Raw genomic sequence first — 22,697 nt, forward strand, 5'->3', positions numbered from 1 at the left:
TAAGCGTGGGGAACCTGCCAGATTGATTGCATCACGCTGCCTGAACCTGCCAAGGCAAGCACTGCATGCTCACAGTGCTAGAAGGCACCACTGGATGCTTGAGGACCTACCCTGGGCCTCACACCACATCCTGTGCCTTGAAAAGCAGGTCTTGTGGCAACAGGGCACACTGAAAGAACTGGGCTGGGCAATGGGACTCACTTCACAAATAGCCTCATTGACACCTGGGCCAGAAAGCTTGGGATTGGGTGGGTGTATCACACTGCCTGTCGTGGCAGCAGCTCTCTGGCCACAGAGAGAAACAGATAATCTCCCAGGCATAGTGCTGGGAAAGGCTGTGAAATGATCAGAGAAAAGAGTGAGAAACAATTCTTAACTTGCTGCACCTGTTGTTGTGAACATGTGGAATGTGTTAAGGAGATTTGTTCACCAAAGGATGGTTTCTTAATTAGCCAGTGGTGATGGTGTTTGGATTGGACCAATGAGGTCCTCCTGTATTGTAACTGTCTATAAATGATTAATGGGTTTCTTAATAAAAGCTATTATTCAGCCTTCTGAAATACATGGAGTCTATGCCAATTATCACCCAGCCAGGGACCTGCTTGCAAAGATACCTTATCACAGATCAGAGAATTAACTAGATCAGAAAAGATCTTGGAGATCATCAAGTCCAACCTATGACCTAACACCACCTTATCAACTACACCATGGCACTAAGGGCCACATCCAATCTTTATTTAAACACATCCAGGGATGGTGACTCCACCACCTTCCTGGGTAGCTCATTCCAATGCCCAATCACTCTTTCTGTGAAGATTTTTTTTCCTAATGTCCAGCCTAAACTTCCTCTGGTGAAGCTTAAGACTGTGTCCTCTCATTCTGTCAGTAGCGTGGGAGAAGAGACCAACCCCACCTGGCTGCACCCTCCTGGTCAGGGGTTGCAGAGAGTGATGGGGTTTTCCCTGAGACTCCTCCTCTCCAGGCTAAACAACCCCAGTTCACTCAGCCTCTCCTCACAGGGCTTCAACCCTTCACCAGCCTTACTGCATTTAAGCATCTCAATCTCCTGCCTGGGGGACCCAGAATGGGACACAACACTCAAGGTGTGGCCTAACCAGTACAGAGTACATGCAGCAGCCTCTGGGAAAACAGAATGGTACAATTCACTGTTAAAATTCACACTGACAGCAATGCCTGGGGAACCTTCAAACACTGAGATCTACATTTAGCAAAGGCCACCTGGTTAGTTAATACCAATCACGCTGGCCTTGCCCAATCAAAACCTCCATGTGCTGCAGAAGAGAATAAAGTCCCCATGGTGCACATAGAAAATGTGTTAGGGAAGGCAGTTTGGATTAGTCCTGCCTCAAGCAAAGGCAAACCTATCTGTGGGATTGTTTTTGCCCAAGGACCTGTGTGCACTTGGTGGGTGATGCAGAGGGACAGGGAAACATGATGTAGCCCTCCAGGGAATTTGATTTTTGGGTGAGAACAGTTTGTAATGTTGAACTGTATAATATATAACGTTGAATTGTATAATACTGGCTTCTGAGTGACACTGCCCATGACTGCCATGGCCAATGAGGATGGGCTGCTCCAGATACACCAGCCATGAGCTGGAGATGCAGCAACCAGCCAAAAGCACAGCAGCCCTGTGGAAGAACTCTGAGATGGATAGAACCCACAATCATGGTCTAAATGAACTCAACAAACACCTTGGAGGAACAACAGTGACTATAGAAATGATATCTGTGCTTGTGGATACACACACACATCACACATATGTATATAGTTGGAAATGTAGAATTTTGGCACAATGTAAGTGGTATAGAATGAGGGGTTCTGGCCAGGACAGGGTTAATTTTTGCAGTAGCCAGAAGAGGGCAAGGATAGGAGCTAGAGCTTATTCTCCATCACCTCACATCATTTCCCAGGAATGAGGGAAGGGGTCGCTTCTGGTCAGGCATGAGTGGCAGAGGGAGTGGTCAGGTAGTGCTGGTTCCCTCTGTTACTGATATTGCTGCTGTTACTGTTGGTTTTCTTATTCCATGGCTGTTTCCAGTAAACTCATATCTCAATAGGTGATTTTTACCCTCTGTGCCTCCAAGTATCCTCTCCAACCCACAGCAAGGGGGTTGGACAAGTGAGTGAGGAGTGCATGGTTTGCAATGCTTCAGCAGGAACACTAAGCTGGGGTATAACATTCCTAAACCTCAAAATGGGGAAAATAGCATTTCCTTCTCTAGGCACAGGAGGAGAAGCATTTTCCTGTCCCCCAGTGCTCCCCATGGCCTGCTCCTATTCCCTTCCCAACTTCCCACAGCTCCTGCAGCAAACAGGGCCAAATCCCAGACCTGCCATTCCCTCCTGGCTCTCCTAAGTACCAGCAGCTCAAGGGGGAGATGAGAAAAAGTACCCAGCAGGAAGGAATCAGGGGCACAGGGGAAAGATAAAGAGCAAAAAATTAGGAGGGAGTAAGGGGGGGAATAAAACAAGCCTGGATTCTCACCATATTTCTTATTGAACAGGTCCTGGACTTGTTCCCGCAGCGTATTAGCAATGTCTATTCTGGAAAGCCTGGCATCATAATTTTCTGTAAAATAAAGAAACAATTATAGATTTCTGCTGGTATATTAAAAGGCACTCTATGACTTTTAAGTAATGCCATTTTCTAATTATAGGAAAGCCCTTATCTTGCAATTAGCTAATCTGTGGAGTGGGTCATTCAAAGTCCTTAAAAATAATCTAAACAGAAATATGTTTGGTTATTTTTCCCTCGCCTGTTTGCTAAGAATAAAAGCCACGTGAAATTGAAGATTCAGTACTGGCATTAAAATATAACACACTCCAAAGCCTCTCAGAGAAACCAAAGGCTTTGAAAAAGCTCTCCATCCTTGTGCAAACCCTCAGAGGCCTCCAGGGCCCAAGAAGAGATGCCTGAGCAGGGCAGCACTTGCCTGTCCAGCCCACAGGATTCTCCCCAGCACTCTGTCCCCCAGGGGAGCCACCATGCTGCTGCCAGCTAAACTCAAGTGGCATTTATACAAACATCACACAGGTGGAAAAAGCCCCAGAAAAGGCAAACCCCTAGGCTTGGAAACTTAATTATGCATCTCACAAGGTCAGACAGGGAGATAAGCCAAGCTGGTTAATTAGGGCACCATGCAGAGCGCTTCAAACCTCTCCTTAGACCGGTGGGACTGCCTGTTCTGGCTGCTCATCTTGTGTTGTAGTTCCCTGTGGTCAGGACAGGGTTAATTTTTGCAGTAGCCAGGAGAGGGCAAGGCTAGGACCTAGAGCTTATTCTGTATCACCTCACATCATTTTCCAGGAATGAGGGAAGGAGTCCTTTCTGGTCAAGTAAGTGTGGCCATCCTCTCATCCCCCCTCCTTCTCAACCTCGTCTTGCTCCTCTGCCAACCCCCCGAGCCCCAAAACCTGCAGCACCCCCTTCCCACGTGTGTCCCATGCACCCCCAGAACAGGCAGGGGCTGTTCCTCAGCCCCCTCGTGTCTGCAGCCCCACACCTTGGAATCCCTGTCTCTTCACAGCGTCCTCCAGCAGCGCCTCGCTCGAGTCCCTCTCGTCGGCGGCTGAGACAGGGGACACAAGAGGAGTTAGAACCACAGCACTGCCAAGGGGGATGCATGGGAGGGGGCTTCCAGCCAAAAAACAAGGTGGGGAAGGTTATGATGCTTGTATCCCCATTCATGCTGGATATCATGTTCTGTGCCTTTAGGACTGGCTCTGAAGAGTGAAAGTTTTGTTTGGGTTTTCTTATCAGCCTGGCGGTACACACAGACAGGGCAGTGCATGGTGCTGCTTTTGCTTTTTGCTTTGCTCTCTCTTGCTTCTGCTCATTAGCTAGTTTGGCTTAACAGTCCCAATTTCTTCCTGGACTGTTTCTCCTTTCCTTTTTGGACCCACTCGAGCCTGCTCCGGGCTGGGCCCTGGGAACACCGAGAGTTTGCACCTTTTGGCTGCAGCAGCTGCCCTAGCACAGGAGGGACTGAGAACAGAGCGACCACCCCCAGAGAGACTTTCTGAATTTGTCATCTTTGTCAGAGCGGTGACAGAGTGGTGTCATCTGGTATTGTTCATTCTGTGTGCTGGGGGTGCTGTGCCTGTTCAATAAACAGGTTCTTTCCACTTCTCTCCAAGGAATCCTTCCGAAACCGGTTGTGGGGAGACACCATGTGGGTTTGCTTACTGGAGGGGCCTCTTTGGAGATTCTCTACCAAATTTGCCCTAAACCAGGACAAAATCTGGCTCCCAATGTGGGGCTCGAGAAAGAGTGGAAAAACCCTGTTTTGAGTGCATTTTGGTTGCCATTACTCTGTGTTTGTATAAAGCAGTTAATAGCCATGCTTTTTGAATTCATAATGTCTATTGGGGTGAAGGCTTGCATGCATTTGTGGTCCTTAGGGTTTTTTGAGATCTTAAGGCTGTAGGAAACCACTCTCAGTCCTCTCCTACCCAGACCTTAGCAGCCCAGCTGCTGGGTGTCTCAGCCTACCTTTGGCTGCTGGGCTGTCTGACACCGACTCCTTTGCGCCCTCCGCCAGCAGCTCCGGTCTGGAAAACAGGGAGAAGCAGAGGGCATGTGAGTGACCTCCCTGGCAGGGACAAAATGCTGCTCCAGCATCCTCAGGACACCTCTCCCACAGCCACAAACCATTCACTTAGTCTGGCTAATGCTGTTTAAAAGGTCCTGCAACACAGCAGGAGAACTTTGGACATAGTTTTCATGCTGACAGGCTCTTTAATGAGCTGATGTGTCAGTCCTTGGGATGAGATTAAGCAGGTGATGACTGAGCAGCTTAAGTCAGCAGCTACAGACTGTCAGTGGATATGGTCCTGAACATTTCTTAGGGATGGGAGAAGCTGTGCTTCTTTCAACATAAAATTGACCCCAAAAATTGCCAGTTGGGTACCTGATACTAAAGCTACATAGTGAGGTGATAGTAGGGCTTGTTAACAAGGTGCACTGAAGCTGAGTCACAAAGGAATGATCTGAGATCAGGACAGGAGGAAACCCCAAAATATGATTGGGCTGACCTGAGAGCTGCTGTTCTGACACCACAAAATCTCCATGCTCCCAATATTTATTTTCTGTTTCAGTCACCTGAAAACTTTTGGGTGGGAAACTGCCCCCAAAATAGCCAAGACATCTTAAAATCCACCTCTGCTGGATCTGTTCTATCAGGGCAATGCTCTTGCATTACATTGGTTGCGGCTTTCCACAGCCCTCCCACAGTTCTTATGGCTCCCCAGCACAGGGTCAGCATCTTTTCTTGTGTCTGCAGCATCCTAAGTGCACATATGCACATCTGGACCTCATCCGGAGCCACTTCCTGTAGGAAAACCCTCCAGGGCTCCCAGTCCCTGTCCTTGCTCCACATCAGGGCACCCTGAAGTTTAAAGGCCTCTACACCCATCCTGCTGGGGTGGCCAAACCTTTGCAAAAGCAGCTTAAAAACCCAGAAGACGTGAAGGGACAGATGACAACACCATTGCTGCCTCCAACAAGGCAACAACCCTTGTCTGCTTCTAATCAAGCAAATTTATTGATAGTGACCAGGACATTGCACAGCAGCAGGAGCTCTGAGCACAAACATCCTCCCCAAGGCTCAGCCACCCCAGCCTCCTTACCTTTTAATGACAAACTGGATGTTGTTGCTGGCTTGCAGGATCTTCTTCAGCTTTGCGATGCCGAAGCAGTTGGGGCGGCGCAGCAGGATGCCTTCTGGCAAGCCCACAACAAACAGGTCCTCAGGGTACATCAGGAACTTGGAGTAGGGGACTTTGACTGGCTCTGATATTCCTATGGCTTTTGCTGCATGGGGACCCAAGCTCATTAGTTTGTTGGACTTCCATGTCAGGTCTAAGCAACAGCAGCATGGTATGTTGCTGGAGGGGTTCAAGAGGTTTTTGGGGAGTTTGTGGTTGCTCTGTGCCTTGTGGGGATGTCCCTGACACTGGCAGATGTGAGATGAGGGACAGAGCCATGCAGCCACTGTGTGCCAGCTCTCAAAAACACATGTGTGACCCTGCTTGTATTTTTTTTCTGAAATAATGACTCTAAGCAGAGGTGAGCAGAGCATGCTGAGTGCCAGCCCCCACCACCAAGGTGCCACCAGCTTTGCTGAGCCATGCAATGATCATTGTGGGTGGAAAACACTCTCTGAGACTTCAAACAAGTTATGGGGGAACCACTTTGGACCTTCCCTCTGCAGCATGAAGGCAGCAGTTCCTGGGCTGCAGCCAGTGAAACAACTTTAAGGAAATCAAGGGGAAGAGCTGCAATAACAAGGCTGAAGGACGTTTCAAATGCATTTGTGAGCCCAGCAGACAGCAGATGTACAAATCAGATTGCACCTTCACTTAGCTGCTGGTTTGGAACTGGCCAATGACAAAGCCAGCAGCTGGCATGATGAACATGTGTCAATGTTATCTTACCGTATCGTGAGTTGAACAAAATTTCAACTTGTTTCCTCAAATGACTTAAAATGTCCCCTATGCCATCTGCAAAAAAAAAAAAAACAAAAAAACAAACAAACAAAAAAAACCCAAACAAACAAAACAAAAAAAAACCAAAAAAACAAACAACAATACAGAGAAATGCTCTGAGCAGCTGGCTACTTTCAGGGCAGGCACTGTGCAGGTGAGCAGCCCCTGCCTGACCTCTGGCAGAGACAGCCATTCACTCTCCACGTCCTCAGATCAGTGCTAGTCCTCTGACAGCAGCCTCCAAACTGATCTCATAACAAGGAAGGGCAAGGATGCACTTGCTAGCCATGCTAGCAGTCAGGAGGAAAAAAAAACCCCAAATACCCCCCACATATACACATACATAAGGAAAAGTACATTCAAGCACAAGAGGAAAGGACAGAGTCCAGGAACACAGTGGTGCCCTTCTGTGGCAGAGTTTTTGGAAGCTAAAGGCTAAAAGCTGAAGAGCTAAAGGCTTTGCTGGTAACATAGGAAGCTCACAAAACCCAACCTAAAATACATCTGTGTGCATCCATCCTTCTAAAATCCTGCAATGATGCTCAGAGTTCACCAAACACTCACCTGATCCTTCCATCTGCTTTTCTTCATGTCGAGACTCCTCACTGGAGCCCTTCTCTGCCTCTGCCAAGGAAGAAGAGGGTTAGCAGCAGCAAAACCAGACAAGACATGAACAGGAGTTCTCCAGGTGCCCTGCAGCCCCTCAACTGCTCCCTCCCCTCACTGAGCTCTGAGCAAGTGTCCCAGCAGAGGCTGGGCTGGTACCAGCATGCCAAGAGCTGCCCTGGCAGGATAAACTCAGTGCTTCCATACAAGAGGGCTGCCCACCCTTTGGCATGGGCTCCCTGGGAGAAGAGAGACCCAGCAGGAGCAAGAGCAGCCACAGGGCCAGCACAGATCCCACAGGGAAATTCCAGGGGTGCACTGGGTAAAGGGGTGAAGGTTTGCAGCATGCTGGAGCTGGAGAGAGGAGGGGAAGGAGCAGCAGTGCCAGAAAACCCACCAGTTTATGCAGAAAACCCACCAGTTAGTCTATCAGAGCTCCCAGCTGGCTTCTCTGAGGTCAAGACTCTGGAACTGGGTGTTGAGCTCCAGCACTTTGCATCATAAATGGTATTTACTCATCTTTGACACTTGGATGAACACCCCTCCTACCCTGCAGTCTCCCAGATGCTTCACTTCTGGTACCTGCTCCTGTTTCCAGGATGTATCTTGACTCCTCTGAGGCCACGTGCGTGGGCACTGGGTCATGCATTTCCACCGAGGCAGGGGATCGGTCTGCGGACAAAAACCCAGAGCACCTTTTGTTCTGACACCAGTGAGACACTGTCCCCAAAACAGCCTTCAGAGGGCCCCAGCCATCAGCAAGGACTGAGCAAAGGGCCCCCCACTCCCAGGAGCCTCACATATCACCAGGAGATGCTCTGGGGATGCATCTGCCTTCTTCCTCCCAGAACCACCCAGCGCTCATCCCTGACACAGACCTGACCTCTTGAAAGAAGCAAAAATCTCTTCCTAACCTCCACAGAAGGTGAAGACCAAAACTGGTTCAAATTATTTATTTGGTTTAATTCCATCTAGACACTCAATTTTGACTTAAAAAGAGAATGCTGCTTGATTTAGCTACTACATGGGGTAGGAAAGGGTTCCACCAATGCTGCCTTTCTCCACAAAATTAACCCTCTTTTGGTTTCCCTTACATTAAACCGGTCTCCCCAAGTGCTAGGCTGTCCAATGTCCTCAAACACCCACCCAAATTCAGCTTTAAATGAAGTTTCAACTAGTTTATATACTTCAATCAGGTTGCTTGTGTCCTCACAGGATAAATGATCCAAATTTCTCCCTGTAGGTGAGCACCTCTTTTCTATTACTCCTCCTCCTTGCCTTCAGCTGTATTCCCTCTGATTGAACTCGATCTTCAAATAAGGCAAGAAAAGGTGGACTCTGGACTTGAGGTATGATCTCCCTGGCACTGGGCAAGTGGAAATTCTTCCCACTCCTCCCATGGACCTCCAGCTTACCACGTATCAACTGTCTTCTCTTCCATTAGCTGCCAAGTTGAAAAAGAAAATATTTGATCTACCACTATAACTTGCTCCTTCTCCTTCCCCTCTAGTAACCATAGAGAAGTCTATTCTACATCAATCCTGGAGAGACTCCTCAACTACCACCTTACTGAGGGGACTGCTACAATTTAGGTGCAACAACTGGTGTGGTGGGGCCTGGTGTCACTGCTGTCCCCAGAATCACTCACCCTCAGGCATGTCAGAGTTCTGTTGCTGCCCTCATTCTGTGGAGCTTATTAATTAATGGTTGTAAAGCACACTGAAAATGCAAACTGCTAACAATCCATTCATTAAACCCTGAGGATCATCCTACCATTTGCTGCACTGCCCAGGATAGGTAAATGGAAAACTGACTCTGTCAGCTGCCCCTCAAGCATGTCATCTCCATCACAAACCATTGTCACTGACCTCTCTGGGCAAAAGTTTGGGGAATTTTCCCCATCAGTGTCAGCAATTCCAACACATTTTTAGCATGTGCTTAATATTAAACCTGCCTACTACCAGACCTATTACATCTGCCTACTATTAGTTTTTATGAACTCTTCAAAACCAGGCTGGCTTTCTAAATGAAGGACCTCTCCAATAGCATCCTGTACTCAATACCTGGGATCCTCCACATGAAGCAAAGCAGCAAACCAGGCTCACTTTCTCCAGGGAAAAGGCAAGATAGGAGAAAAACAACAAATAGCCCTAAAACACCTTTCAACGCTCCCAGGAAACCTCAATATGATGTCAGCTAAGGAAGACCACTGCAGGTACATGAGGGAACCTCACATGCTGGGAGAAACCCTGCAAATGCCTCTTCTCAAAGTAAAATGCTGAAACATGATGCTGAAACATGAACCCTGTGTGGGCAGCAGCACTGCACCCAGAGGTCCCCCAGCAGCTACCTGGTACGGTGATCTGGATGATGTTCAGCTCGTCTGGTTCGATTTTGATCTGCCTGATCCCACCTAGCTCTCCTGAGGTACCTATGGGGAAAGGCAAGGGAAGGTGATGGGGTCTCCGGTGTTGAGATGACCCCGAGGTGTTAGAAAGTCTCTTTTTCCCAGCCCCAAGACCCAAGAAGCCAGGATTCCTTGGCTCTGGTTCTCAAGGTTGTTTATTTTCTGTTATCTATTGCATTCTTCCTCTGACCTGCTGAGATCTGTCTGGCAGGTCAGTCTGTGGCGCACTGACACCCTTGGGGTGGTGTTATCTTTTTATACTAAAAATTACATGTACTTTATTTACATGTTTCCAATACCTATCAGCTATGTTAGACAGTCTGTCTCTACTCTAAATCAATCCAAAAGTGCCACCATCACAGCAGAAGATGGAGGCTAAGAAGAAGAAGGACATGACATGCCCAGACTCTTCCACCTTGCCTCTTGAACCCCCATTCTAAAAACCTCAAAATTAATTTTCTACATTTTCACCAGTGATAAATTCACTGTCATTCTATACAAACTCTTGTAGCTTGTACATCTTCATACAAAGCTGGTAATTGTTTCCATGGGTTAAAATCAAAGGCTCAGGTGTTTGTGACTCCATGCCAGGGTCTCTGAGCCCTCAGCCAGGGTCTCGAGTCCTCCAGGGCAGTCAAAGCAATGTCCTGGGTTCTGACAGGAAGGCAGTCACCAACAGGATCCAGCAATCTGCCCAACACAGCACCAGGGCAGGGAAAGCGCGGCCAGCTGTCACTTCAGTACCAGCTGAGCGTGCCACAACAACAAGGCTTCAGTCAAGGGGCCCAGCAGCATCAAGCCCACAGCATGAAGGTACCCAAAGAGACACCTGTGGGCCTGGCTGGAGGAGCTGCTGGTGCCCACAAACTGGCAGCTGGACCTTGTGAAATGCTCATTTCCTGGCTTTATTCACTTAAAATGAACTGGGCCACCAATGGGCCCAGAGGAGCTGTCTCCAGTGGGTGGCTCCTCCCAATTTTAATGCTCCCAAATTCATGCCTGAAACTTGCCCCTGTTCTGACTGAAGCTGCATCACACCAAGATGAGACCAGCTGAACCCTGGTAAAGTTCAGTGTGGTTTCAACCCCAGCAGATGAAAGCCTGTGCTGACCAGCTGCCCCTGGAGTGTTCAGCCCAGCTTCCTCTTCCCTCAAGGTAAATTTCCTCACTTTGGGTGGGATAGATGAACAGCAAGGCACTGATTCCCAGCTTGCAGCATGGAGAGGCAAGACAGCATGACTTGGTGTGGTGTTTCAATGGGTGCAAGCCCCTAAATCTGTGGAAAAGCACTTCCTTTTCATTCATGGTGCTCAGAATACCAACACTGCTGACCTCTCAGTGGTGGCTTTCAAAGGAACTCAGAGAGTGAAGACCTCCCTTAGCTTTGCATTTAAGCACATGCTTAAGTCTCATTATTTCAATTTATGCATTTTTAGGCCCTAGCTGGAGGGTCAGAGGGTAAGAGTCTTCCTCTCTGCATCAATCAAATGGGGATAAAGTCCTTAGAGAACTGCACTGTGATGCAATCTAAAACTAAACATTCAAGTTACTTTGCAGGCATCTTTCTCCAGAGTGCCCCCCATAATATGTCTAGCAAGAGAAAATGAATTATTCCTCACCTGGTTCACAGCCTTCAGAAACATTACACTTCTCAGACCTGAAAGGGAAAGGCAGACAAGAAAGGTGGTCATGGTGTAAGAAAAGAGAGAGCTTAAAACCCAGTGGTGTGTGAACTGAGCCTGGCAGGAGGGAGAAATGCTGCCTGGCATCACAGAGGGCAGCAGGAGCTACACAGGAGTCCCCAGGGCCACCACAGCCCCAGCAGTGGCAGAGCATCCAGGGCTGCAAGGTCTGTGAGCTTCTCTGGAAATGAGCCCTGCTCTCAAACCCACCCTGGTCCTGCACCCTTGCCTTGCCTCTAGACACCCATGGATGGAACTGCAGCAGAGAGATTGTTTTTCAGCCCAAAACTTGGTTGGCTCCATCCCTTTGTGACAGAGAGCAGTGTTTAAGTATTACTACAGTGTGGTTACTCATGGAAGTAAAAAATCGGGAGAAAGGAAAAATCAATTGATTTGGTAAATATTTATTCTGTTCAAAGCTTTTCTTTACTGAAAAACTGGGCACTATCCCAAATTCCCATCTACAGTTAACTTCACATGCTCAGGAGTTTACACAACTTGTTCTGCATCCAAATGAGATTGTTTTGCATTCCCAGGATGCATGTGCTTTCCTGTCTCTCTGTTGAACAAGGACAACCACAGCTCTTTGGCAGTAAGGGACCTAAAGAACCACTTTGGAAAAAGCACTCCTGCACAATGTTGGTCCTTCAGGGGGAAGGAAAATCCTGTTGGCTCAAGAGGGATGTTCAAAAGCACTTCTCACTTGCCTAAACCCACTCAGGAGCATCACCAGAACAAACCACAAAACAAGCCATGAGTGCTCTGGAAATGTTCTTCCTAAATGTGGGAAGGCAAAAGGGGTCATTGGTCTGGAAGGCATCTATACCACCTGGGAGCCTTGGGAAGGGTTTTAAACTCTCCCACTTCAGGTCAAAGCAAGGAAATCTGTGCATTTTCACCAAGGAAATCTGGGGGAAGGGCTTATCTGGGGAGTGCATTACACCTCACAGTGTCTGGCTCTTCTGGAGTACTGGACACTGCACTTTCCCTGGAGCAGGACTCTGACCTGGGGGGCCCATTCCTGTGGAAACACTCCTACTGAGGCACAGAGGTTCCTCATTTGCAGAAAGAAAATAAAACCAACCTCCCACAAACCCTCCTTTGAAGCTGAAGATACCCAGAAAGCTGGAGACAAATGCCAGCCCTGCAGAGTGGGCAGCTCAAGAGGTCTCTGCCCTCCAAAGTTTTGGTATTTCACATTGCCAGGCTCCCTCATGGAGGTTCTGCTGTCCCAGACATGCTTTAGGGGCATGCAGCAGCCACATCCAAGGGGGCAAGCCTAAAACAGCACTGGGGAGAACCAGAAGAGACCCAACCTCAGGTTCATGTCATCAAAGAGCCAAGAAAGGAAAGGAGCCCAGGAGATGTCATGGATGGAACAAGTTACCTTATTCCCCATCCTGACCTGCACAGCTCAGCAATCACACAGCTCTGTCTGAAGCCCAGCTGGTGGAGCTGTCAGTGCTGGGCAGTGAGGCTTTGTGCCAGAGAAGCTGAGGAGCATTCTTTACTCCACTTGTGTGAAGCAAGGCTGGGAGAAGGTTCCTTGTCTTATAGCAGTTCATAATGCTATAAACTGCTGCCCTGCCTCTCTTCCTTAAAGTGATTTTAGAGGCTAAATTACACCTTGCTTCCACTGAGTTAAGAATGAAGGAAACTGGGCTATAAAGAGACAAAGAGCTCCTGGATTTCCCAGTCTGGGTTGGAAAGCTGTATGCTATGTGATAATTGCTCCACAGGCGCTGCCAGCATGTTTTGGACCTGTCTAGCTCATGGCACGGCTGTAACAGAAAGAGGTATTCCCATAAAATATCTCCTGCCCTGCTGGACTGTATAAGCCCATCTTCATTAAATGTTAGGCTCCTTGTGAGCTTTCTAAACAAGCAACACTTAATGAGCAGGATGTTGTTACAGTGTGGGCTGAGGGTAAATCCTTTAGGTCATGCATTAACACCAGAGAGAATTCCAGTAGGTAATCCCAGGCATGGCCCTCATTTCATCAGCTTTGCTCAAAATTAATAATTCCAAACTTTTGGCTTGCAAAAAAATGGGGCTGCTTGCCCTCCTCCTGTGCTGATCAAATGACTACCAAATTGCAGTGGGATTTTAGGGAGGTAGGAAAGCAGCACCAGTTGAGCCACTCACCTTCCCATTATGGATTTACAACACCTCCCAGATGCTCCAGCTTACTGATCACACTCATGGCACCCTCCTGCACACACTGTGTTGTCTTATACATCAAGAGTTTTATTACCATTATAGTGCAAGGATTCCATATCACACCTCCTCAATGTTTCTCACAGTCAGCTCCTCTAAGCACTGACTCTTCCTGGTCCTTGCAGAAGTCATTATCTGACTCCAGATCCCACCAATCCACTCTTTTGTACCACTGTTCCTATTGGCTACAGGTGTGGCCTGTTAAGATCAGGCCTGCTCCTAATCTTTAGTAATTGGTGCAGTGCAACTCATTGGGGGATAAGATTACATTGTCTACCACCTTCATTTCCTACACTGTATCCCCCTACACCACTGGGCATTGCTGATGAACACATCAGTGACCTGCTGTGCACAATAATGACTCTCTGAGGGATGTCACTTTACAGGGAACAGGGACAGAAGTCTCACTTACCTGCTGTTGGCCTGAGAGGTCCCCCCCAGTTCCAGCGTGGCCCCACGGTGAGGCTCGGGGGAGATCTCCCGGGGAGGGCTGGAGGGTTCCAGCTTGGTTGGATCTTTGGTAAATTTGCTTCCTGTTGCCAGGTGTGCATGGTGGGTTTTGGGAGAAAAGCAAAACCAGGATTAGCAACTGGAGATGCCAGTGTTGCAGCTTGTTCCCCTCCTAGCCCCAGAGCTGAGGTCAGGGTAGGGGAGCAGGTTTTTAAGTGTCACCTGCTTGCAAAGATGCTGATTCCATGGGGTTTACACGTTAAAATATTAGCAGGACATTTGTTTAAATCTCTCCATAGCTATGAGTGTGCTGGGAAGCCCTGCCAGGAAAGAGCATCTCCAGAAAGGACTGGCTGATAGGACTAAGGTCAGAAAAGCCAGAAATATCCCACTGCTCTAGAAGCAAGCCCTGAAGTGGGGAGAGCCCTGCCCCAAGGGAAGGGATGTGCTGCACTGGATGCCAGCTTGGCAAAACAGAGTAGCAGAGACACAGATAGCCCTGTCTCACAGCTCCAAGCCCACCAAGCAGCAGGAGAAATCTCTGTCACAGTGACACAGAGAGGGACAGAAGCATCCTGCCACCATAAAACCTTCCTCTCTCCCTTCCCTGCTCCTCAGCAGCCTGAAAGGAGCTGAAATGAAGCCTCATTGATGACCTTGGAGATGGAAAGAGTAATCTGAAGGCAGAGTAGGAAATAAAATCAGGCAGGGAAGCGAGCAAAGAGCTGAAGAATGAGAGAGTGAGACTCCATTGTGAGGCTGCAGAAACCACAAGGTGTCTTGTTAAACAGCTGTTATCAAAGCCCTTTGCTGGTCTCAAAGCACCATTAGAGTATCCTCACCCTTCTAAAACATATTCCATCTATGGGAACCTGATACCACTTTCCTTTTTGTTCCAGCCTGTGAGAAAGGGCAGGGCTCTGGCAGTAGGATCAGCAGAAACACAGAACCTTAAAAACACTATTTATCTACTGACAGTCCAAAAGGCTCCTTTTAATTTGTGCTTTCTATGAACCAAATCTTGTTCTTGCACCAGCACAGCCTGCCTGAAGCTGCTACCCAGGGGAGTAACAAAAATAGGTTTCCAAGCAGTGGTGGGTATTTTAATTAAAGGGTGAGCAAAACTTTATGGGGAAGCTTTGGGATACTTCACAAATGGCAACTTAAAATACAGCTCCACTCAGAAAATAATGTCTTTGCAGAAATGGCACCTCCTGACTCAGCAGTAAGGGTTTTTTTGCACAAGCTGATGTGCTGACACAAACCACAGAGTGCCAGGTTTAATGGGTTTTGCTTCTGGTAGCCCTGCAGGGAACTGTCAGGAGAGTGGGGCTGTCACCCACCTCAGTTCTGCCTGCAGGGTTTGCTTCCTCATCTCCAAATATCCACTTGCACCTGCCTACCATGTAACCCACAAGCCCAGAGCACAGGTCTGGAGCTGCACACATACATGATGCCTCCCCTGGGTACCATGCAGGCATTATGCAGGGAAAATCCAAGCATCCCAAAACACAGCTCAGTGCTCCATCCCTTGGGGATGGGCTAGAGCTTAAAGAAATCCTTTTTTTGGGGGAAAAAAGCCATTTCCAGCTTTAGACAAAGAAATCCCCAATGCAGGTGGGACCTCCTCCAGGTTCTGCTGGTGGCTCCAGCCTGGTTTGGGTGGCCCCAACCTCACCAGGCTCAGGAAGGACTCTCAGGGCTGGGGCTGAGTGGGGCAAGAGTGATAACCTGGCTGGCAGAGATATCTGGGAAAAAGGTGTCTGGAGAGCTACCAGCATGTGCAGTTGGCAGCTCGGGGGGGAAAAAACAAAACACCACCCCAAAACATGTCTGTACTCATGAGCCAAGCCCAGGCAATCCAGGACTCAGGTGTGATAAATCAGGAGGCAGTGCCATATTCCAGGTGTGTGTGAGGACACTGCTGCAGAGTGGGCTGAGTCTGACAGCATGGGTACCTGTCTCCTTGTATCTGCCAAGAAGCATTTATCATGGAATCACAGATTGGTTTGGGTCGAAAGAGACCTTAAACCATCTTCTTCCATCCCCTGCCATGGGCAGGGACACCTTCCACAATCTCAGATTGCTCCAAGCCCCATCCAACCTGGCCTTGGACACTTCCAGGGATGGGGCAGCTGCAGCTTTTCTGGGAAACCTGTGCCAGAGCCTCACCACCCTCACAGTAAAGAATTTGTCTGGCTTCTCCAGCTCAGAGAAAAAACAAGTAAAAACACAGAGCAAAGAAAGTCAAAGAAAGAATAATTTACCAGTGAGGAACACAGCAATAATTTTCTTCCTCTTGAAATTACAGATATTGCCTCTGCTGTGGCTCAGCCTGATTCAGGAGCCAGCCCAGCCTCACACACCAGGAATTCTCACTCAAACCTTCACAACTCAATTTTTTAGGGGAGTACAGAGCTTGCACTGATCCCAGGCAAAGGCAATCTCAGCATGTCCTGGTGTAGGGCACAGACAAGGCTTCTCCTTCTCCTAACTGCATGTGTCCTGCACTTCCTCTGCTTACAGTGACATTATTTCAACTCTGCTTCTCTGGATAACCTTTTAATTTTGTGGGCAATAAATCAAAGGATTTGGAGAACATACCTGTAAAAATTCTTTCGTCAAACATCCTAGGAGAGAAGGAAAAAAAAAAAGAATTAGAAATAGATGCTGCTAATGACTGAGTTGGAGGTTTAATTAATGAATAGCATTAAACCAAGTCAAACTAGTAATTTTTTTCATTCTCTAAAAATACTGAATGAATTTTTCAGCTAAAAAAAGGCCTTTTAGTGTGTTGTGCAGCCAAGCAACCTTATGGCATATGCTTTTTAACTAAAGCACCTCTAAATCTGCTTATAAGTCATTGTCTTAATTTAACTTATTAAATGAAGCTGCAATTAAATCAGGTTGGTTTTACAAAAAGAAACAGTGGGACTAAAGTAGATGTTACTGGATCTTCAATTTCCAGTACAGATTATTGACCAGGATGTCACCTGTCTCCTGAATATTTTATTTTGGTGCTACCCAAACTTTGCTCATAGGAGCAAACTATGTCCAGGCCACATCCCACAGCTTGATCCAGCCTGGACAAAGCAGGACAAAGTGGCTTCTCTACCAACTGACATCAGGAAAGCTAATCCCTTTCAGGATGCCTGAATTCCAGCAGTGCTGGTGATTTTAGCCCCCTTGGGAGCCTTGTCCAGGGTTTTTCTGGGTTGTAGTTTCACACCTCTAGGCATAGAACAACACAAGTGCTGCACAGGCAGGGACTGGATAAATCAATGTATTATAGAGCAGGTTTTCCTGACAGAGAAGCAAAGAGAGGTTGCACAGCACAGTGATAACTAGGAATATATCCACTCCTCCTACCCAGTGGAAAGGCAGACACCTGGACACAGTGCCTGGCCTGCAGGTGATAGATTCTCATCACCAGATACAGAGGATGTGCACAAGTGATCAGTGAAAAACAAGGTGGAAGGGAATCCCTGTGAGAGTATGACTGTTCTTCCCTCCACCCAGGGGCATTGCTCCCTTCCACCAAATGGCACTGAAGGTGCTATAACCACCTTCAAATCTTTGGGGTGGGTGGCATTGGCAAAGTTTGGTGCCCGTGATCACTTAAAACAGGGTGGCAGAGCGTGGGGGTCATCATGGTACAGCCAGCTCTGCCACATCCTTGCAGAAAGGGAGAGAGATGAAAACCAGAGGTTTGCAGGGGGAAAGAGCTGTCTTATGAAAGAGGGTGAAATGAGTTTTTGGTGCCAAAACAAACGCTGTGAGCACGGAGGGAGCACAGCTCAAACCCCTGACACCCTTGAGCCACATGCTTCCTTCTGCTGTCCTTGCCACCCACCTTTTGATGACAAAATGGATGTTGTGCCTCTCCTCCAGGATCCTTTTGAGCTTGGGGACCCCATAGGTGCAAGGTCTTTTGAAAGGGATTTTGTCTGGGATGCCAATGATCTCCACTGCCTCGGGGTCACAGGCAATCTTCCTGTATGGCACAGGGACCATGTGGTCCAACCCCAAGGCTTCAGCTGCAAGATGAACACATGGCTTTCATTTACACAAGTGCTTTGTCTTTTACAGTGCTAAAACAAAGGTGTGAGGGCTTGAACTCAAGTAGAGCAAATGTTTTCTGCCTTCTTCTGTGCTTGTCCCAGAAAGTGAGCCCCAGGAGCAGCTCTTCCATGGAAATGGGACAAAAAGGAAAGCAGCAGTAAACACAGCTAAGTGTCTTCCAAAATTCCCAGACATGCCCAGTGATGCACAAGCCAGGAGTGAGCTGGCCCAAATATAATTCCCAAACTCCTTGTGACCCACCCCAGCAGGTTTGTGAGCTCCATGATTCACAAGCTGCACAGCATGTGGAATCATAAAATTGTTAATGTTGGAAAAACCTTCTAAGATTGATTCCAGCTTTTAACCCAGCAGCCGCATGTTCACCAAACCATGTCCCCAAGTGCCAGGTCCATAAGCTTTTTGGAACATTTCAAGGGATGGTGACTCCATCACTACCCTGGGCAGCCTTTGCCAGTGCATGACCACCCTTTCAGTGAAGAGATTTTCCCCAGTGTCCAATCTAAACCTTTCCTGGAGCAGCCTGAAGCAATTCCCTTTAATTCTATCACTTGTCACCTGGGAGAAGAAACTGAGTCCCACCTGGTTACAGCCTCCTTCAGCTAATTGTAGGGAGTGGGAAGATCCCCCCTGAGCCTCCTTTTCTGCAGGCTGAGCCCCCACAGCTCCCTCAGCTGCTCCTCATCAGGCTCTGCTCCAGACTTTCCTAAGCTCTGTTACCTTTTGGACACACTCTGGCACCACATCTATAAATCACATGTTAAAGGCTTGTCTCAAGCCCATACACAACTCACAGGTGACACAGCACTCATCTCCAGCCCATCTGTAACTCACAAATTACACAGCCTGATAGGGATGGCACAGCTGAAGCACCTACCAGTCTCAAGTAATTCCCAAGCTTCTACCTGCCCAAATGCCCAGCAGCTGCACCAAAAGCACTGCCCATGGCAAAGGGAGCACCAAAAACATAGGCAAGCCATGCAAATGGAGAAAAAAGCAGCTGCAACAACAACTACCTTCTTTTTACCTGCCACATGTATGTGAAAGGGCCACATGCCACCCCTCCTGGTGCCCAAGTGCTATGATCCAGCATGCCACGTTCCCAGACAGGGCTGTTTTACAGCCCAGTTATAAATTCCTTGACTGTGGTGTGGGGCTCCAAACAGAAATATTGACATAACCTTCAGGAGACTGGGAGCTGCTGAGCTAAATGTGTTAGGAAGAGCAGGGAGCTCTAGCATATGGCTTCTGCTGCTGTGTTAGGGAACAAAAATGATTGCTATATAATGATATGCAATCCACAAGCACTGCAGATGCATAATGGGATATTAACTCCTACTCACCATATCTGCTGTTAAAAAGAATTTGCACGCACTCCCTAAGGGTGTTGATGTCTTCAGTTTCTTTTATAAAACTGTCCCACTTATCTATCAAAACAAAATACAAGAAATAAGAAACTTCCATATGGTTCATACACAGCAGATGCACTTTTCTCCTGCAAAGTGCTGCGAAGCAGGAACAAGACTTCAAAAATTATTTCCCTGCTCCTGAGAAAATTTTGCCAGGCAGGCAGATAAGGTCTTGGTTTCTCCAACCCCTGACCTAAGCACTCTCCTTGGCACATGCAGATTCCTAAGAAATGACCCCATAAAATGACCCCTAGAATGAAAGACCCTCATGGACAGCGCCAACTTCACCTGGAATGAACCCTTGCAAGGTACAGCCCTTTCACAAGTGGATCTTTTCTGTCTTCTCTTTCCCAACCTTCCCACCCATATTTTTTTCTCCTCTTCAAGGCAGGCAGGGGTTTTTAGGCTGCATTTCCCTTGGGTGCAGTGGAGGTAAGGAAATGGCAGTCTCCTCCCCACTGCTGATCCCCCCAGGCACTGCTGCAGAATCCCACTGGGACGAGTGGCTTTCAGTCATTTGGAAACAATGCCAAGTTTTCAGCAGGAATGTACTGTTTGCAGCTGGGGCAAAACAGCCTCTCCCAAAGCCATGCCTTGGTTCCCTGTGCAGAAAGCAGAGATGGGAATTCCTAGCCAGCCAGCAGTGCTCAAGGACCACTAACAGCATCTTGGAATGGCAGGGATGGACTGGAGCAGAGATGGTTCCAATGTGATTAATCCCCTCAAGCACTGCCAGGTCACTGCAGAGCATGTAGAGGGCTGGGAGACTGCTGGAGAGAGATGTGGTGAGGGGAAACCTTGAATTCAGGAAAGCTGCCTTAGTGCTGGAGCAGGACACAGACCTGTCTTGTCATGGACGATGGAGAAGAGGATGCGCTTGGATGAGTGCACATTCTGGATCAGGGGACCCCCGGAGACTGATGATTTCTGTCCTGGACAAGAGGGGAGACAAGGAGAAAAGGCTGATGAGAGCCTGATCCATGCTCCAGACACCACAACAACACCCTGGGTGCTGTCCCCTGCCACCCCTTCTGTCCCTCCTCCTTGCACCCTGGGCCTGTGACACCTGAGACGAGAAAGGGCTGATGAGAGCCTGACCAGTGCTCCAGACACCACAAAAACACCCTGAGTGCTGTCCCCTACCACCCCTTCTGTCTCTCCTCCACGCACCCTGGCCTGTGCCCACTTGCTGTGGTGCTGGCCAGACCAACCCTTGCCATTGCCATTCCCTTTTGGGGGAATGCCTTTCTGGCCTGGTGCCTTTCTGGCCTGGTGGTGTGGGTCCTGTCATTTTGGGGCAAAACAGAGGTGTGCCTGCCACTTGGGGCAAAAAAAAAAGCCATTACCAGCTTCAGACAAAGAAATCTCCTATGTAGGTGGGACCCCCTCTGGGTTCTGCTGGTTCTGCCAGAAACAGGCATACCTCTGGTTTTGCCCCAAATACAGAGGTGTGCCCTGCCACTTGGGGCAAAACCAGAGGTGTGCCTGTCACTTGGGGTAAAAACAGAGATGTGCCCTGACACTTGGGGCAAAAACAGGTGTGCCTGTCACTTGGGGCAAAAACAGAGGTGTGCCCTGCCACTTGGTGTAGGGGGATAGAACATAGAATGTAATCTTACTCCCTAAAGAATTGCAGCTGAGCCAATTACTAAGGTTTAGGAGCAGGCCTGATGTTAACAGGCCGCAGCTGTAGCCAATAAGAAGAATGTTATAAAAGAGAGGGTTGGGGGGGGGGGGGGGGGGGGGGGGGGGGGGGAGTGGGAGTTGGAGTTGGAGTTGGAGTTGGAGTTGGAGTTGGAGTTGGAGTTGGAGTTGGCTGCTGTGAGGGCAAGGTCAGTGCCTAGAGGAGCTGCCTTCAAGAAACATCAAGGAGGTACGAAGCTCCAGCAATATGGAGCCGTTGCAATGTAATGCAATGTAATGACAATAGAACTCTTGCACTATAAGACAACAACTTGGGGCAAAACCAAAGGTGTGCCTGCCACTTGGGGCAAAAACCAAAGGTGTGCCTGCCACTTGGGGCAAAACCAAAGGTGTGCCTGCCACTTGGGGCAAAAACAGAGGTGTGCCCTGCCATTTGCAAGCACCAAGGGAAGGCCTGTGGCAGTGCAACATGGCAGGGGCTCTGCTCACTCCCACACAGGCCCAGCTCTAGGCTGGTTTTCATCCCAGGAATTCCAACACCCCCTAGCAGGGCCAGGGCCGGGCAGTGCCCCGGGCCCTGAGGGGAGAGCACACTCCAGGCTATTACCACAGCAGTCGCTGTACTCCTGTGAGGAAGGCACCTTCAGCTCTGCCGCCGGCCGGCCCAGCAGCGCCTCGCCCGCCGCCGCCGTGGGCCCGGGCAGGCCCGAGGACGCCTCCTGCTTGAGGTCGATGGCGACGGGGCCGGGCAGAGAGACGCCGTAGAGGAAGTTGGTGATGGCAATGGCCGAGGGGGCGTCCTGCGAGCTGGGTTTGGCCACGGGGCCGTTGTTGGCACCAGAGTCCCGGCTGCCCTTGGAGGCGAGGGAGGAACAAGTTAACTCGATGTTGGGGTTGGGCTCTCGGCTGGGCTCATCTGCTGGCCTGAGGGGAAGGAAGGGAGAAGAGGAGGGAAAAACAGGTTCCTTTGAGCCCATGGCAGTGCTAAGGTGCAATAAGCAAGGATTTGGATGGGGAAGAAGAGCCATGCCTGGGAAGGTGGGACACCACCAGCTGCCAGGCTTTTTGTTGAGGAGCACCATTACAGGAGACCATTAGAGCACCTCTCCTATTTGGAAAGCTGAGAGAGTTGAGATTGTCCACTCTGAAGAAGAGAAGGCTCTGGGGAGAACATACTCTGGCCTTCCATTACCCAAAGGTACTGGAGGGCTGGAAAGGGACTTTTGACAAAGGCAGGGAGTTACAGAACAGTGGGGAATGGTGTCAAACTGAAAGAGGGCTGGTTTGGATTAGATATTAGGAAGAAATTCTTCCCTGTGTGGGTGGTGAGGCCCTGCCACAGGTTGCCCAGGAAAGCTGTGGCTGCCCCATCCCTGGAAGTGTTCAAGGCCAGGCTGGATGGGGCTTGGAGCAGCCTGGGATAGTGGAAAGCATCCCTGATCACAGCAGGGCTTGGAACGAGATGGTCTTTAAGATCCCTTCCAACCCAAACCATTCTATAGTTCTGTTCTGTGATTCACAAGTTACATCCATCAAACTCCTGAGCATCTTCAGGCACCTAAATGGTTCTTGTCTTCTTTAAGTGGAGCTGGTTAGTCAAAGCTGGTTAGTTCAGAGCATATTTTTTAGCTAGGACCAAGCTGCACAGCTCCATGCCCAGTGCATTTAAGGGGTAAAACCTTTTATGACCAC

The 22,697-nt window shown here is 48.8% G+C and overlaps 1 protein-coding gene across 4 annotated transcripts in view; it reads right to left on the reverse strand.

The window, feature by feature from the left end:
- GTF2IRD1 (GTF2I repeat domain containing 1) overlaps positions 1-22,697 on the reverse strand; it is a 71,894-nt gene that overhangs the window by 18,732 nt on the left and 30,465 nt on the right. For 3 of the 4 annotated variants that reach the window (XM_058037521.1, XM_058037522.1, XM_058037520.1), the window contains exons 6-20: positions 21,613-21,929; positions 20,204-20,293; positions 19,296-19,379; positions 17,726-17,909; positions 16,477-16,502; positions 13,835-13,955; positions 11,143-11,180; positions 9,467-9,547; positions 7,699-7,788; positions 7,075-7,134; positions 6,460-6,525; positions 5,653-5,836; positions 4,517-4,575; positions 3,528-3,593; positions 2,510-2,593 (exon numbers count right to left, since the gene is read on the reverse strand). In XM_058037521.1, the coding sequence (XP_057893504.1) occupies positions 2,510-2,593; positions 3,528-3,593; positions 4,517-4,575; positions 5,653-5,836; positions 6,460-6,525; positions 7,075-7,134; positions 7,699-7,788; positions 9,467-9,547; positions 11,143-11,180; positions 13,835-13,955; positions 16,477-16,502; positions 17,726-17,909; positions 19,296-19,379; positions 20,204-20,293; positions 21,613-21,929 (1,550 nt within the window). The remainder of the gene's footprint in view (positions 1-2,509; positions 2,594-3,527; positions 3,594-4,516; positions 4,576-5,652; positions 5,837-6,459; positions 6,526-7,074; positions 7,135-7,698; positions 7,789-9,466; positions 9,548-11,142; positions 11,181-13,834; positions 13,956-16,476; positions 16,503-17,725; positions 17,910-19,295; positions 19,380-20,203; positions 20,294-21,612; positions 21,930-22,697) is intronic. The other variant, XM_058037523.1, reaches the window with a different exon arrangement.

The sequence above is a fragment of the Melospiza georgiana genome, chromosome 19 (genome assembly GCF_028018845.1).
Source record: "Melospiza georgiana isolate bMelGeo1 chromosome 19, bMelGeo1.pri, whole genome shotgun sequence".
NCBI classification, from domain to species: Eukaryota; Metazoa; Chordata; class Aves; order Passeriformes; family Passerellidae; genus Melospiza; species Melospiza georgiana.